General features: G+C 40.7%; 1 protein-coding gene across 4 annotated transcripts; it reads right to left on the bottom strand.

Moving 5' to 3' along the window:
* Positions 1-1,577: 1,577 nt before the first annotated feature.
* nfyba (nuclear transcription factor Y, beta a) lies at positions 1,578-13,936 on the bottom strand. 4 transcript variants are annotated; one of them, XM_084330252.1, is made up of 7 exons: positions 13,877-13,936; positions 11,210-11,303; positions 10,976-11,106; positions 9,367-9,564; positions 4,711-4,789; positions 4,172-4,251; positions 1,578-2,194 (listed from the first exon to the last, which is right to left on the bottom strand). In XM_084330252.1, exons 2-7 carry the CDS (start codon positions 11,301-11,303, stop codon positions 2,162-2,164), a joined length of 615 nt encoding a protein of 204 aa, XP_084186378.1. In that variant the 5' UTR covers positions 13,877-13,936; the 3' UTR covers positions 1,578-2,161. The 4 variants fall into 4 exon arrangements, with proteins under 4 accessions (XP_084186378.1, XP_084186381.1, XP_084186380.1 ...); XM_084330255.1 differs by having other exon boundaries at positions 13,902-13,924; XM_084330254.1 differs by lacking the exon at positions 13,877-13,936 and adding an exon at positions 13,779-13,798.

Below are 13,936 nucleotides of genomic sequence, written 5' to 3'. Positions count from 1 at the left end.
TAAGAGTCGTTTTCTGAGTACATGAGCACAGTATCGGACCCGATACTGATATATGGACATCCATACCTGAAAAATATATGTTTTAGCAGCAGGAAACAGGAATGTCATTTTGGTGGTTCCCCTATTGATTAGTCATCAAATCCTGTACCATAGTCTAGATATTGGTTTGACTATTGTCCCGTTTTATGAATAACTTGATACCTTACGCTTAGTTAGTGTTAGTCTCTTAGACCAAAATAGTCAAATATATATTATTTGGTGCTACATAAGCACATATATTATTGTATTTTATGAACAATGAACACAAAGGAATGAGCTATTTAACTTCCTGTAAAAACAGATTTTTCATCCACTGATGGGGGCCAAAAACAGGTCATACAAATAAAATATACAAATATTTATTTTGTAGAGTACAATCTAATCTTTTTTAAATATATTTTTTAAGAAACAAAAAGGGGCATTTCATCAAAAAACAATGCCGATATATTTTGCACATAATCTCACACGTCCCAAAACTCCTAGTTTTGCACATTAATTTAGTTTCAGTTATTAAGAGTGAATACGGGCGGTCAGGTGGCGTAGCGGAGATTGTGCTCGTCACCAATGCAAGAGGCTGCGGTCTCGACTCCCGGAGAGTCAGCATTGCCTTGGCTTGGGCTGATCGCTATACTAACTCGTTTGGCTGAGTTAGGGGGAGGGAAGCCGTGGGTGGGTCCTGGGCGTTGTGGACAGCGACCCCTACAGTTCGGTCGGGGCGCCTGCACAGCGAGGGTAGGATCTGGACCTTCCGTCACACTACCTTCCACCTTCCACACAGAAAGGTAGTGTGACCTTCCAGGCTGGCTGCCGGCTGGCTGCACATGTGTCGGAGGAAAGCATGTGACAGTCTCCGGCCTCCCGGACCAACAGTAGGGGGGGGTGCGCAACAACCAGGAAGGGGGTTGGGAATTGGCATAACGACTAACAATGGGATGGGAGAAAAATAGAAAAAAAGGAGGGGGAAAAGATTTATATATAAAAAAAAATTGAATATGTTTGAATATAGCCACCAGTGATGTCATTGTGGGCCATTGAATCCTTGTGTTAATTACAGCTCCATGAAATGATAAGATATGCAGTCCCTATAACACAACAGGGTTTTGGGATGTTTATGAGATTATGCGCAAAATAAATGAGCATCATCTTTGGAGAGTGCCCCTTTAAAAGGAACATGCCATCAGTATGGAAAATGCACTTTAGATACCAATTTCCTCTCTGTGCGTTCAGTAGAAAACTACCGGGTACAAGCTAGCATAGTTTAACACAAATTAATGGAAGTGAATACTGACCAGCTAGCCAAGCTGTTGGCCAAAACCACCTTTCCCAGAGGTTTTAAGCTAGGCTAGTGGCCTGTATCCGCTTCCATTCATTTGTGCTAAGCTAGGCTAGCTTGCAGCCAGATGGCTTTCTACTGAATGCACAGAGAGGAAATTGGTATTTTATCTTCTTCCGACTAGAGAAGACTAAGTGAATTTCCCATGTTGGCATGTTCCTTTAAGTCAGTTAATTGAGTGGGGGGGAAAAAGGTGTAAGCTTGATGTCATTTTAAATTTTTATTCAAAGGATTTACATAACATTAAAGCACATGGTAATTCTTTATCATCAACTTAGAAAAGAGCTGCATGACAGTAACAATGGGCCTCTCAAGGTTCCAAGGTCCAAAATAAAATAAACCTCAAAGGTTCATAACTCAAAAAAGAAACCTTCTCCCTTCCCTCTTAAAAAAAGAAAGAAAAAAAACCTACCTACATAAAAAAAAAAAAAAAAACACACGAAACCAAACCACTAAAGTTACGTAGTAATAAGACTAGCCTTTAAAATAAAGCCTTAATGTTTCCCCGACTGGCTCGGTTGCGCTTCAAACCACTTGGTACCTCACAACTACAAACTACACTTTCTAAAATCAACAGGTAGTGATTTTACTGTACATGAGGGTCTCAGGAATCTCAAAAAGAAAAACATCCCACACATCACCCCCAACCCCCCCCCCCCCCCCCCCCCAACCCCCCCCTGTCCATCTGTTCACGACCTTTGCCCTGTGGCAGGGTCAAAGAGTTCATGCTGTGACCACCAGGCCAGAGAAAATAGCTGCTGCCGTGCTCCGGGTGGAAGCGAGGTCTCGTCATGAAAACTGGATCTGCTGCACAGAGGGAATCTAGGACACAGACATGGGTTTTATGTTACAGCACAATATAATAGCTCTCTTGACATCAACAGGTGTCACGTGGACTTGTATTCAGAGAAAAACATGTTGCCATGTGCAGGACTGATGACAGCATATTACGGTCATTTAATGGAAACCACTGCAATTCAATTCATACCTACCTACTGCTTTCACCGTCTACAACTGCCCTATACTTTAATCATAGTAATAATAATCACAACTACCTACCTCATACTATAGTCTACCCATATAACTCTGTATGATAGCATGCACAATAGTGCTGTATACCGTATATATATATACACATTTATATTTACAGCATATATATATATATTACCATATCTGTCTGAATATACCTGCATATAATCCTTCTATATACCTACTTATACACCTGCATATAACCCATATAACTCTGTATGATAGCATACAATAATGCTGTATATACCGTATACATATAATTATTCTTACCGTATATATATCTATCCACATCTGTCTGTACATACCCGCATATAATCCTTTTTACATATCTGTAGATACTATATCTATATCTGTTAGGGCTGACCAATTTCGACTAATCGGTCGAAAGGAGCCGTAGTCGACTGCCAACCTCTAGTATAATTTTTTTTTATCATTCATTTCAAAAGAAAAGAGGCCTAGAAGCGTGGCTAACGCTAATGGCACGCATACCAGAGGCTAACTGCCTAAGAAAACAGGCACAGAGGCACTGAAAGAGGATTTCACCCATCTAATGAACACACTAGACTAGACAAATATCAAGATGTATCCATCAGTGGACCAATTGCATGCTTTTGCAGAGGACAAGAAGCCTTCAGTCGACTCCTTCAGACATTAAGCACCCCCACAGCCCAAATGGAATGATTAAAAAATATATATATATATTATATATACCGTACTTTCTTCCTTTTTTTTGGTCGACTAATAGTCGACTAACGGCAAATTTTGGCCAATCATAGTCGACTATCCAAATCCTTAGTCGGGGACAGCCCTAATATCTGTACATATCCCTTACCTACTCTTATTAGTTACGCTGCTGGCCAGTATGACTTAGTACCATAGTGTCTCTATACCTGTATCACATACATATTGTCACTGGAATTTCCCTGTGAGGGATTAATAAAAGATATCCTTATCTTAATGTAACTCTATACAGAAATCTTATTAGCACTATTACTCAGTAGCACAAATTTTTTTTGCATCCAATTTGACCAACTTTTACCAAGTGGATTGGATCCATGGAAATTATTGGTTTTGCGCAAGATGAGTGAAAGCTGCGTTTGAAAGAGATGCTGAGGTGAGAGATGTTTTCTGTGTGTTATACGTGTTATTTTGTATATACAATTGTTTTATATAAAATATAAATGTAAAATATATCGTTATTAACTCATTCTGCGCCAATCACGAATAAAGTCGGGTTATCTTGCCAGCGGTTGAGCGCCAAACCCGAGAAAAGTCAGGGTTTGATCCTTTGATATTTTTCCTCTGATCCCCGTTCTAAATCATCATCCGGATGATTCTAGCCGTCCCTGGCTCGTTTAACTACATTGGAATTGCAATGCCGATCAACCAGAACGATTCGGGCTTATTGCACATAACACGTTTTATCTCGCAATCTATAGAAAAAGACTGGATTCTCTTGGAAATGCGCGATGTTTAGCATGTAATAAACTACAAACTACAGTGTGTAGAAACAAACTCTTTTTTCCATGTTGGACTACAAGTAGTGTCTGTCAAATGAGCCACACCATTGTCTCCACAGCTATAATACAGAACACACAGCTCTGCAAACATCGTGAAACACCGCGGAAATTACCATTTTAAGGTGGCCTTCTAGCGGCAGCGATGGGGACAGCTTATGGCGCTGAAAGTGTTAAGATATGGAATTTCCCGTATCGTGATAGAAGATTTTGTCCATATCACACAGCCCTATCAGATGGTAGTGTTGTTTACCTGTTGATAGGAGGTGGTGTACACCATGACGTTCTGCTGCTGGCCATCTGCTGTGATGATGCCTGCTGGCAGGGGATTTGCTGACAAGGGAAAGAACAGGATTTTTTATTAGTACTGTATTATTATTATTATTATTATTACTATTGTAGTAGGGGTTTTATTAGCTACATCAGGACCATTTCAAGCATTTAAACTGCATATTGTCAAGTCCCTATAAGACAAGGTATTGCCATTTCTTCATCTACATCATTTAATTGAGCTGTAATTAACACAACACAAAGATTGAATGTCCCTGATGACTATATTCAAACTCATTTTCTCTCAATAACTGTCGAGCCAAATTAATGTGTGCAATGTTGGATGTGTGCAAGATTATGTGAAAAATAAATTAGCATTGTTTTTTGGTGAAATGCCCCTTTAATAAATACATCAAATTAAAAGCCTGATGTGTATTAAAATGGTGTTTAGAAATGACCGAATAGAAGCGTTTTCCGGATGCCTGCGGGGCTTAGGTTGTGTGAATGGCGTGTTCCACTTACTGAAGCTTTCGTCTGTGAGTTCTTCGCCCATGCTTTCTCCCACCGACACACCAGGCATACCCTTCTCCCCTTTCATCGCCTAGGAAACACAGGGGACATTCATTATCACATTCTCCAAGAACCTACTGCACACAATGGGATGCGAAAAGTGAGAGGCTACTTTCATTTGTCTCCAGGTTCATACAAGGGTGCACCAATTACTGTATCAGTGCAACCCAAGGTTTGGCACATTCCCACACATTAACTGCATTTATTATTATTATTTTCATTTTATTTATTTATTTTATTTTATTAATATTATTTAATTTACACACATGAATACTACCCCAATCTTGTATCCTATGGTGTGTAATCGGCACTATATTAAATCATAAAATAACCATTATTTTATTTGACTTCCCAACTCGTACACCTTACTGTAAATTGTACCTAAATTGTACCTCACCCCATTTCTGCTTTGCACTATATAGTACTGTACATTAGTACACTGCATAGTATTGTATATTATATGGTAACTCAGTTACGTCTATTCTGCATCGAACATTGTACATATGTCTATACTGAACACTGTGACCTCATTTTCTACTTCTAAATTACATGCTATACTATGTTATTTGATACTATCTTGTCTAGCACAGTCTCTGGAGCGTAACAGTAAGAAGCATTTTGTATGAAAGTATTCTGTACTTCTGTATGACAACTATTAAAGAAACTTGAAACTTGAAACTTGTGTGTTGAAGGTCTAATCCAAAGTGGTAGAGTTTCCGCTAGCAATTCTTTTGGCTGACCATCGTTTGCCGACAAGATTCTAATTTACCAGCCAAATGTAACTGTCAAAACATTTCAAATGTCTATATTGCGTAATACATGTGCCGCCACAGAGAAATGCATGAAACAATGGTTAGGCTGTGGCCTTGCTAACGTTAGCTAGACTCCGTTGCTGAAATAGTTCCCGGCCAACATAAGGACCCGTGTTGGTTCCGCCCCATTCCGGTCTGCGTGATGCTACAACACGGTAAATAAAAAGTCCGACTTTATCTCCCGTTAACCGTTTTCCCCCAGATTTCATAATAAAACATAAGATGACATGACATTTTATCTTTCCTGTCTATGGCATTTTTAAGACCTCTGAAAGATGGATTTAAGATATTTTAAGACAAATTAAGGCCTTAATTATTGATAAACAAATGTAAGATTTTTTAAGGATCTGCAGACACCCTGCTACAAGACAAGCAGCAGCAGCTTTTTTTTTATGTTTCACTTTCACTTAGTTTTAACTACACCAGAAGAAGAGAAAGAAGGCTCTAGAGCAGGGGTCTCAAACTCAATTTACCTGGGCGTCACTGGAGGTAGAGTCTGGGTCGCATCAAATATTCCACAAAAAAGGGTTTCAAGTATTCCAAAAAGAAGTACAACTGATCCAATCTTCTCAATCTTTAGCAATAACATTTCAGAACATGAACAGTTCTTCAGAACATGAACGGTCCTTCAGAACATATAGGCTTCTCAGTGGTCTCATCCACAGCTATGGAAATGCACTGTGCATTTTTTTTATTCTATCACAAAACTGTTTAATCAAATCATCAGCCAGTATTTCAGTTATTCTGGTTGCTGTGCGATCTGAGGGGGATTTGCTTTTGTTTGCCTTCAAACATGGTCTCCATCACTTCAGTCATACATTATTTTATTATGTATGCATCAGAGAATGGCTTCTTGTGTTTAGCAAAAACCCAAAACCCATGCCACCGAGTGAAGACTTGGTTGCTTTTTCTCGTTGTGACATTTAACAATAATTCTGCTTGCAGCTTGATATGATGATTTCATTCCATTTATTTGTGTGGTTCTTAGCACTGAATTTTGAGGAAAGGTTGCATCAAAATAACTGTTTTGTTTCGTAGTGGCGTTTCAAATTGCAACTCTTCACAAGAGCTACAGTTTCTTGGCATATTAGGCACATTGGTTTGGTTCTGGGAGGATGCACGCATATTTTTCAGTCCATTCACCTTTGAATTGCAGCGATTTTCACTGTCGACTTTTCTTTTACTGGCCATCTTTGAACATGCCATATTTTTATACTAGCTGCCTGTTGGCGAAACTAGGCTACTAGCTACATTTATCTCACAGAGATAAAACTGGGAACGAGGTTACTAGCTACAGTACCTGCAGATTAGACTACCTGTAGCTGTCAACTCTCGTTCTGACTCGGACCAGTTGAAAGAGACGACACGCATTCCGTGAAGAGTAGACCCGCCCTACTCTGCCTCCGATTCGCAGACTGTGGGTGGGGGGGAAAAACGCTGACGGGACGCTGAATGTGATTGGACCAGAGCAGACAGTGAGGCCGCGAGTTTGAGACCCCTGCTCTTGAGGCAACACGACATGTTACACAATGATAGGGGAGGATTCAGAAATATTTTTGGATTAAACCCTACAGCAGCGAAAGCTCGCCTGGAGAGGAGCTCAGAGGACCAGTCCAGACCAGAAGAGGTATGTTTGCACAATGCGCTAAAAAGGTTGCAGCTACATTGGTCCTTCCATCAATGAACAGATAGAAAAGTGACGGAAAGTATTAGTGTCCATTGGTTTCTTTTTTTTATTCAAACCTAAAGTCAACTCTGTCTGTCCAACAAATGGATAATAATCATTGAAAATGTATTAAAAACGGATGTAGATGGACAGACACAGTGGATCAATGTAGCCATATAACATTAAAGATCAATGTAAGCACTATTGAGCATCATTTAGTCAAATGTCCGGTGTTGTCATATGTTGTCATGGGAAATTCCACATTACCATGGCAACCCTACTTCTCATTGAAAATGAATTAAAGGGCGGCTAGGTGGTGTAGTGGGCAAGGCGCTCGCCATCAACGCTGGAGACGCTGGGTTCGAATCCAGCTCCCGGCGTTGCTATCAGCTTGGCTGGTCGTTCACACTAACACAATTGGCAGTGTTAGGGGTGGGAAAGCTGATGGGTGGGTCCTGGGCGTTGTGGACAGCGACCCCTACAGTTCGGTCGGGGCGCCTGCACAGCGAGGGTAGGATCTGGAGGGAGGTAGTGTGACCTTCCACACGTTACACTCTCCCGGTGAGAATCTGCGCTGCCAGGCTGGCTGCCAGCTGGCTGCACATGCGTCGGAGGAAAGCATGTGACAGTCTCCGGCCTCTCGGACCAACAGTAGGGGGGGGGGGGTGCGCAACAACCAGGAAGGGGGGTGGGAATTGGCATAACGACTAACAGTGGGATGGGAGAAAAATCGGAAAAAAGAGGGGGGGGGGGGGGGGAGATAATAATAAGAAGAAAATAATAATAATAATTAAAACCCGATATAGACTGACTCAATGGATCAATGTAACGTTAGCTGCAGCAAAATAAAGGAAGTAACATTAATCACAAGTAGGAGTCTTCAATAAGGTTGAATGGTGATCCATTTTGTGAATAAATATGTTCTCTGATGTAACAATATCTTTGTTGGCAGACGGACTCCTTTGGATAATTTCACGTTAATACTGTTAGGGTTATATGTTACCTAACGTTAACATAATTAGCAAACATAGTAGTGTAGCTCCGAGCTCGTACTGTGTACTTCATACTTATTGCTTCGTTGAAAGATTGGTTTGTTTTCTTCACTGGTACTAGCTGGTTGCCATGGCACCAGCTAATGGGGATCCGTAATAAAATAAAATCAAATACTGCTGCCTCAACGTTTCCACGTCACTCTTCATTGTTAACGTTTGTAGTGGGGGAATTTCGTATAAAGGGACATCGGTTTACTGTAGTCTACCGCAACCAGAACTAATGTTATATGAAACTGGACTGGGATTTGTGATCGTTGTTGAACCTGCAAATGTGTCTCACGTGTAGGGCTGCAATTAACGATTATTTTATTATTGATTAATCTGTTGATTATTTTATCGATTAGTCGATTAATCTGAACTATTAATTTACCAGCATTTTTTTTAATATACTGACAATTGAACATTTCTAAATGATTGACGTGTTTTTCAAGTGCGGTACTACTATCCTTAGGTCACATGGGTAGTTGCCTCTCTGACACCACCTACTGAATACCCAGAGTAGGAGATGAGCCATGAAGTTTATTTATGTCTATAAATGCTGTGTAGTGTGGCTGCCTACTGTACATGAGTAGGGTGAATAACCTACATTCTATTACTGCATTTTATCTATCGACTCATTATAGCTACTTTATTATCTTGAAATAATATAACACCCCCCTCTCTTACAGCTGCCGGAGTTGACGTGAAACACAGAAGTTATCAAATGCGAGCGAAACGCGCACTGTCGAGATTACACGTTGCGCACGTACTGTATGACTTTGAACGTCTGCAATTTCCACCGCAAAATGCACATACAATTAACAATACGATGCGTCGATCGTGAATATGCAAATCGGCTAAATGTCATGGTCGATGACATCGACAAATCGTTGCAGCCCTACAAAATATTGTGTATAATGAAGTATTGTTTGTGGTGCTGCAGAGATGTCCTGGTCTACAAATCAAATTCTACAAATGTCATTGTTTAGTACAAACAAAAATCACACCATGATCATTTTCATGTTTTTCAATGAAAATTTGAATAATGACAGAGAAATGAGCATTCCCTCAGTGATAAGACGGTGGGTTGGACGCTCACCTCTCTGAACTTCTGCAGGTAGAGCTTGAGTGGCTCCACGTACATATCGAAGCCCAGGGTGGACATGGCGAACAGGATGTCCTCTCCGTTTATGGTCTTCCTCTTCTCCTGGTGGCAGCGCTCGCTCGCCTCCGACGTGATGAAGCTGATGAACTCGCTCACGCACTCCTGCACGCACTCCTTGGCATCTTTTGCTATCTGTGGAAGAGAGGCACAGACGTGTGAGGAAAGAGGAATAGAAGAAGGCTTTGTGATGACATCGCAAATTGGATTTCGGAGAGTTGTTCATGTTCACCAATATGGTTGGGACTGTCTTAGACCATAGGAATAACATGAATTCTAAAAATGGGCATAGCTCCGCTTTAAGGATTGTTAACACTTTCTCCGCCAATAACGTGATAGAAAAGGGTTTCAAGTTCATGCGAATTCTGCCAGATCACGGCGTACGACGTTATTCTGATCATATTTCATATTTTCGCCATGGTATTCATATTTCACTCACGGATCCTTGTCTGATGCTGTCTGAGCCTGCACAACTCTGCAACGCTTCAATACACCTGGTGGCTGATCGGCGAGTTGCCAAACCGGATATGCCCGTTGGAGCTCGGTCCGTCCCCTAAATCCGTCCGGCCACTCGTTTATCATCCCAGGACTCTAGCCACACACCGTGGATATGGATCGCTGCCATAACTCAATAATCCACATGATTTGGGCTGTTATTATTATCATACAAACCGGAAATGGATCGCCTCGATCCCCATCACATAACTGGGATCTGTTTGCTCCAGTATCATCGCCCAACGCTAAAAGGAAGCTGCCGTGAGTTTCATTGTTTTTGTTTATTATTATCGATACAAACTGCTCTGATCTATATATCACCCATACTACATGAAGCATTTAACGACGCTCACGGAATTATAAACGACCCCCCCCCCGTATGATCAGTCATAACGTTTAGGACAATGTACAGTTGAAATTTTTAATATAGTGTCGATCTGTATCAAACGGCATTTGATCATCTAATATATGCATTTATGCCTATATCTCACGTTCTAGGAATTACTGCAGAAAACGATAAAAACATATTTATACTCTAGACGGTATTTTCGTATGAATGTGTGAATGAAAAAGTAAAACGTTCCTACATCCTGAACGATAGATAATCGATGTTGAATGGGCCATAGTAATGTCAATTTAGCAATACAATTTAAAAAGTTATAGCCCTGCAAAGAAGGTAAACATCTCCATAGACTTACAGTGCTGGCAGTGATCAAACATTGATGGATATAATCGTGGCAGTTAATGTGTTAAAGGAACACGCTAACATTATGGGGAAATGTGCTCATCATCTTCTCCAGAGTCAGACAAGATAGATACCAATTTCCTCTCTGTGCGTTTAGTAGAACTCTATCTAACTGCAAGCTAGCCCAGCTTAGCACAAATGAATGGAAGCGGATACGGACCACTAGCATAGCTTAATTCCGGGAGGAAATTGGTATCCATCTTTTTGTCTGACTCTGGAGAAGAAGGTAAATGCATTCCTAACTCAACTGTTCAGCAACAACCATAATACTGGAGGTCGCCCAACTAACAAAGAGACACACCGTACCTTTCCAGTCTGTGGTACAGCGTTCTTCATGATGCGAGCTACGTTGGCAATAGGAAGATATATATCCTGTTCCCTGAAGTTCTCCTTGATGCCACCATCTTCGTGATCATTCAGACCCTCATCTCCGTCATCTGTCAAGGGCACACAGATTAATGAATTATCATCCGTTGGCCCGAGTCGGGAGACTCCCGGGAATTATGCAACACAAACAAAGCAAGGTTTAATGTTCCTCACCGTCCTGAGACTGGAGAACATAGTGTCCTGGAGTCATGTATTCTCCAGTGATGCCCAGCTGGGAGGCGTCGGTCGTAGAGCTATCCCCGTCCATCTGCCATAGAAAAGTAACCATACCACAGGGTGTTAGAGTCGCATGACAAATGTAGCGTCACGCCACACAATGATATGAATTGATTTGAATAAACATAATGGCGGACGTACAGAAGTTATTCATTAAATGTCTAGTTAAGAGCGCAGTGGCTCAAAGTTTGTTGATGTGTTAGTGAGAGAGAGAATCGAGAGAAATAGAGGTAAACTTAATAGCCTGGCTATAACCTATATTTATTTTAGATTTTGCCATTTTAACTTTGAGACTGACAGTCTGTAAAACATTCCAGGGTAAATGAATCATACATAAGAACAGGGATTGTCAGTAGTTTATGAAGTTTTACCTGGAAAAGTCTTCCATACAGTTCTCATAATCAGTCCGTCTCTCTCCACCTTCTAAATATCATTAGTCTTTCTTTCTTTCTTTACAATACTCTAGGTGTTTCGTGGGTAAAATGTGCTTTATCCCATTGTTATTTAGGATTAAACATGTCATCTTAAAATGATTTCCTGATCTCTGTGTGTGTGTGTGTGTGTGTGTCAGAGTAGTCTAGTTAAATATTTCCATGCACAGAAATAATGAATGCATTGATCAAATAATACATTTGCATATTGTACTATTTCAAAGTACATTTTCCCATATCAGGTTCAATATTCTCCACCAACCCTGAAAATGTCATTACAATATGACCAGCATATCAAAGGTTATTCAGTATGAGATAGAATTAAGAATAATTTGGCTCACTTTGGTTATTTTTATATATATATTTATGTATTATTATTATGTTCTGTGTCCAGCAACTAAAACTGTCTCTGCATTGGTATGTCCTATCATCATGAAACAACTTGGTCTGAGTTTTTGAGAAGACGGTCCATTACATGACGCATCATATGCAATTTAGAAATACAAATTTAAATATGAATCCTAAAACCCTATTTATGTAATGGGGACCCAGACCACCTGGGGTACTTAAATTAAGAGGCTACACAGAACAATGTGGAATTGCAATTTCACTGATAGTTCCTTCACTAGAATAGAAGTTAACATGATGAAATAATGCAAATGTCTCGTTATCCCCACACCTACAGACAGATGGATAGAATCGTTTATTGATTTAGAATGGAATAACACATTATACATTTGAACACAAGATGAACAGGTATACATATATCACCTGTGGTGTATTAGGTTCAATTTACCAATAGGATTAAAATAAAACACAATAAAGCCATAGGCTAGGTTTCCATTGTGGTCCTTCATCATTGGTGTCAGTGGATTTATGTACTGGTGTGTGTGTATGTCATGATGTGTGGTATAAAAAGAAAAACAATAAAAACAAACAAACCACCTACAGATATTTATGTGGACTCTCAACTAAATCATAATCTAGATGGGGGCCCCTGGCCTATTACACCTACAGATATTTATGTGGACTCTCAACTAAATCATAATCTAGATGGGGGCCCCTGGCCTATTACACCTACAGATATTTATGGGGACTCTCAACTAAATCATAATCTAGATGGGGGGCCCCTGGCTTATTACACCTACAGATAGTTATGGGGACTCTCAACTAAATCATAATCTAGATGGGGGGCCCCTGGCCTATTACACCTACAGATAGTTATGGGGACTCTCAACTAAATCATAATCTAGATGGGGGGCCCCTGGGCCTGTTACACCTACAGATAGTTATGGGGACTCTCAACTAAATCATAATCGATGGGGGCCCCTTATTATGCATTGATCTGGGGGGGGTCCTTGACATGGAAAAAGTTTGAGAACCACTGACCAGCTAACGTTAGTCTGCTAATCAGCTGCTACATTAATCCTCTGCCTCGATGAAAAAACAACAACAACGTTATTAATGGTGTAGCTTAGCTGGCGGGGTCAGCATGACAAGAAACACAACGTTAGCTACAATTATAATAAGCTAACCCTTTAGCAACAAACATGGCCCTGCTGCTTTGTCTATAATAGCCAACAACAGTAACGTTCTTAAGTCTTGGGCTATAGACATGATAGAAAACAACCCAGCATATATATACATATAAAGTAACATAATATAACTAGCTAGTTAGAGTTAGCTGGTCTTAGCTGGTAGTTAGCCCGCCTGCTAGCCAGCTCGCTAGCTCCTGATGCTAACAACACGGAGGCTAATGCTAATGGTCACCGTCCTCGTTAACGAGACGACGGTCTATTGTTACAGTTACCTGGCGACATTAACCCTGTTTCTCCACCTCGCATCCATTGCGGGAATTCTGAACACAAAGTCCGCCTAAAAAATAAAAAAAATAAATGAACAAAGCGTCGGCCCGTTCCCTTTGTCGTCTCGAACGGGAGAGAGAGGACGTGGCTCTCACACGACGACGCGGCGGGGGCCACGATTTATTTATCCCTATTTTTTTTTAATAAGTTTCGTCCCCCCCCGCCGCTGGATACTTCCTGATCTTTGCAACAACCCTCTCATTCACTCACACAGACAACAAATAAAAATCAGACGAGATTGACGGACATTTCCATTCGAAGCTAACGAGGAATCGGTTAGCAATCATTGGCCGGAGCCAGGCACAGACCTGCGATGAAGCCCTGGTTGGTTACCTTCTCCACACGGCTGTTTGGTTGGACAGAAGATG

Source organism: Notolepis coatsorum (genome assembly GCF_963971535.1).
Source record: "Notolepis coatsorum genome assembly, chromosome: 15".
In the NCBI taxonomy this organism is placed as follows: Eukaryota; Metazoa; Chordata; class Actinopteri; order Aulopiformes; family Paralepididae; genus Notolepis; species Notolepis coatsorum.
The sequence above is the reverse complement of the archived record's forward strand: the minus strand, read 5'-3'. Positions and strand labels throughout refer to the sequence as shown.

Bases quoted from the DNA above. Each gene is read 5' to 3' on its own strand.
- nfyba (XM_084330252.1), bottom strand. From the start codon at position 11,303: ATGGACGGGGATAGCTCTACGACCGACGCCTCCCAGCTGGGCATCACT. The intron at 4,252-4,710 runs GTAAGTGGAACA...TTCCCTTGTCAG, and splicing joins ACTCACAGACGAAAGCTTCA to CAAATCCCCTGCCAGCAGGC. The intron at 2,195-4,171 runs GTAAACAACACT...TCTGTGTCCTAG, and splicing joins ACACCACCTCCTATCAACAG to ATTCCCTCTGTGCAGCAGAT.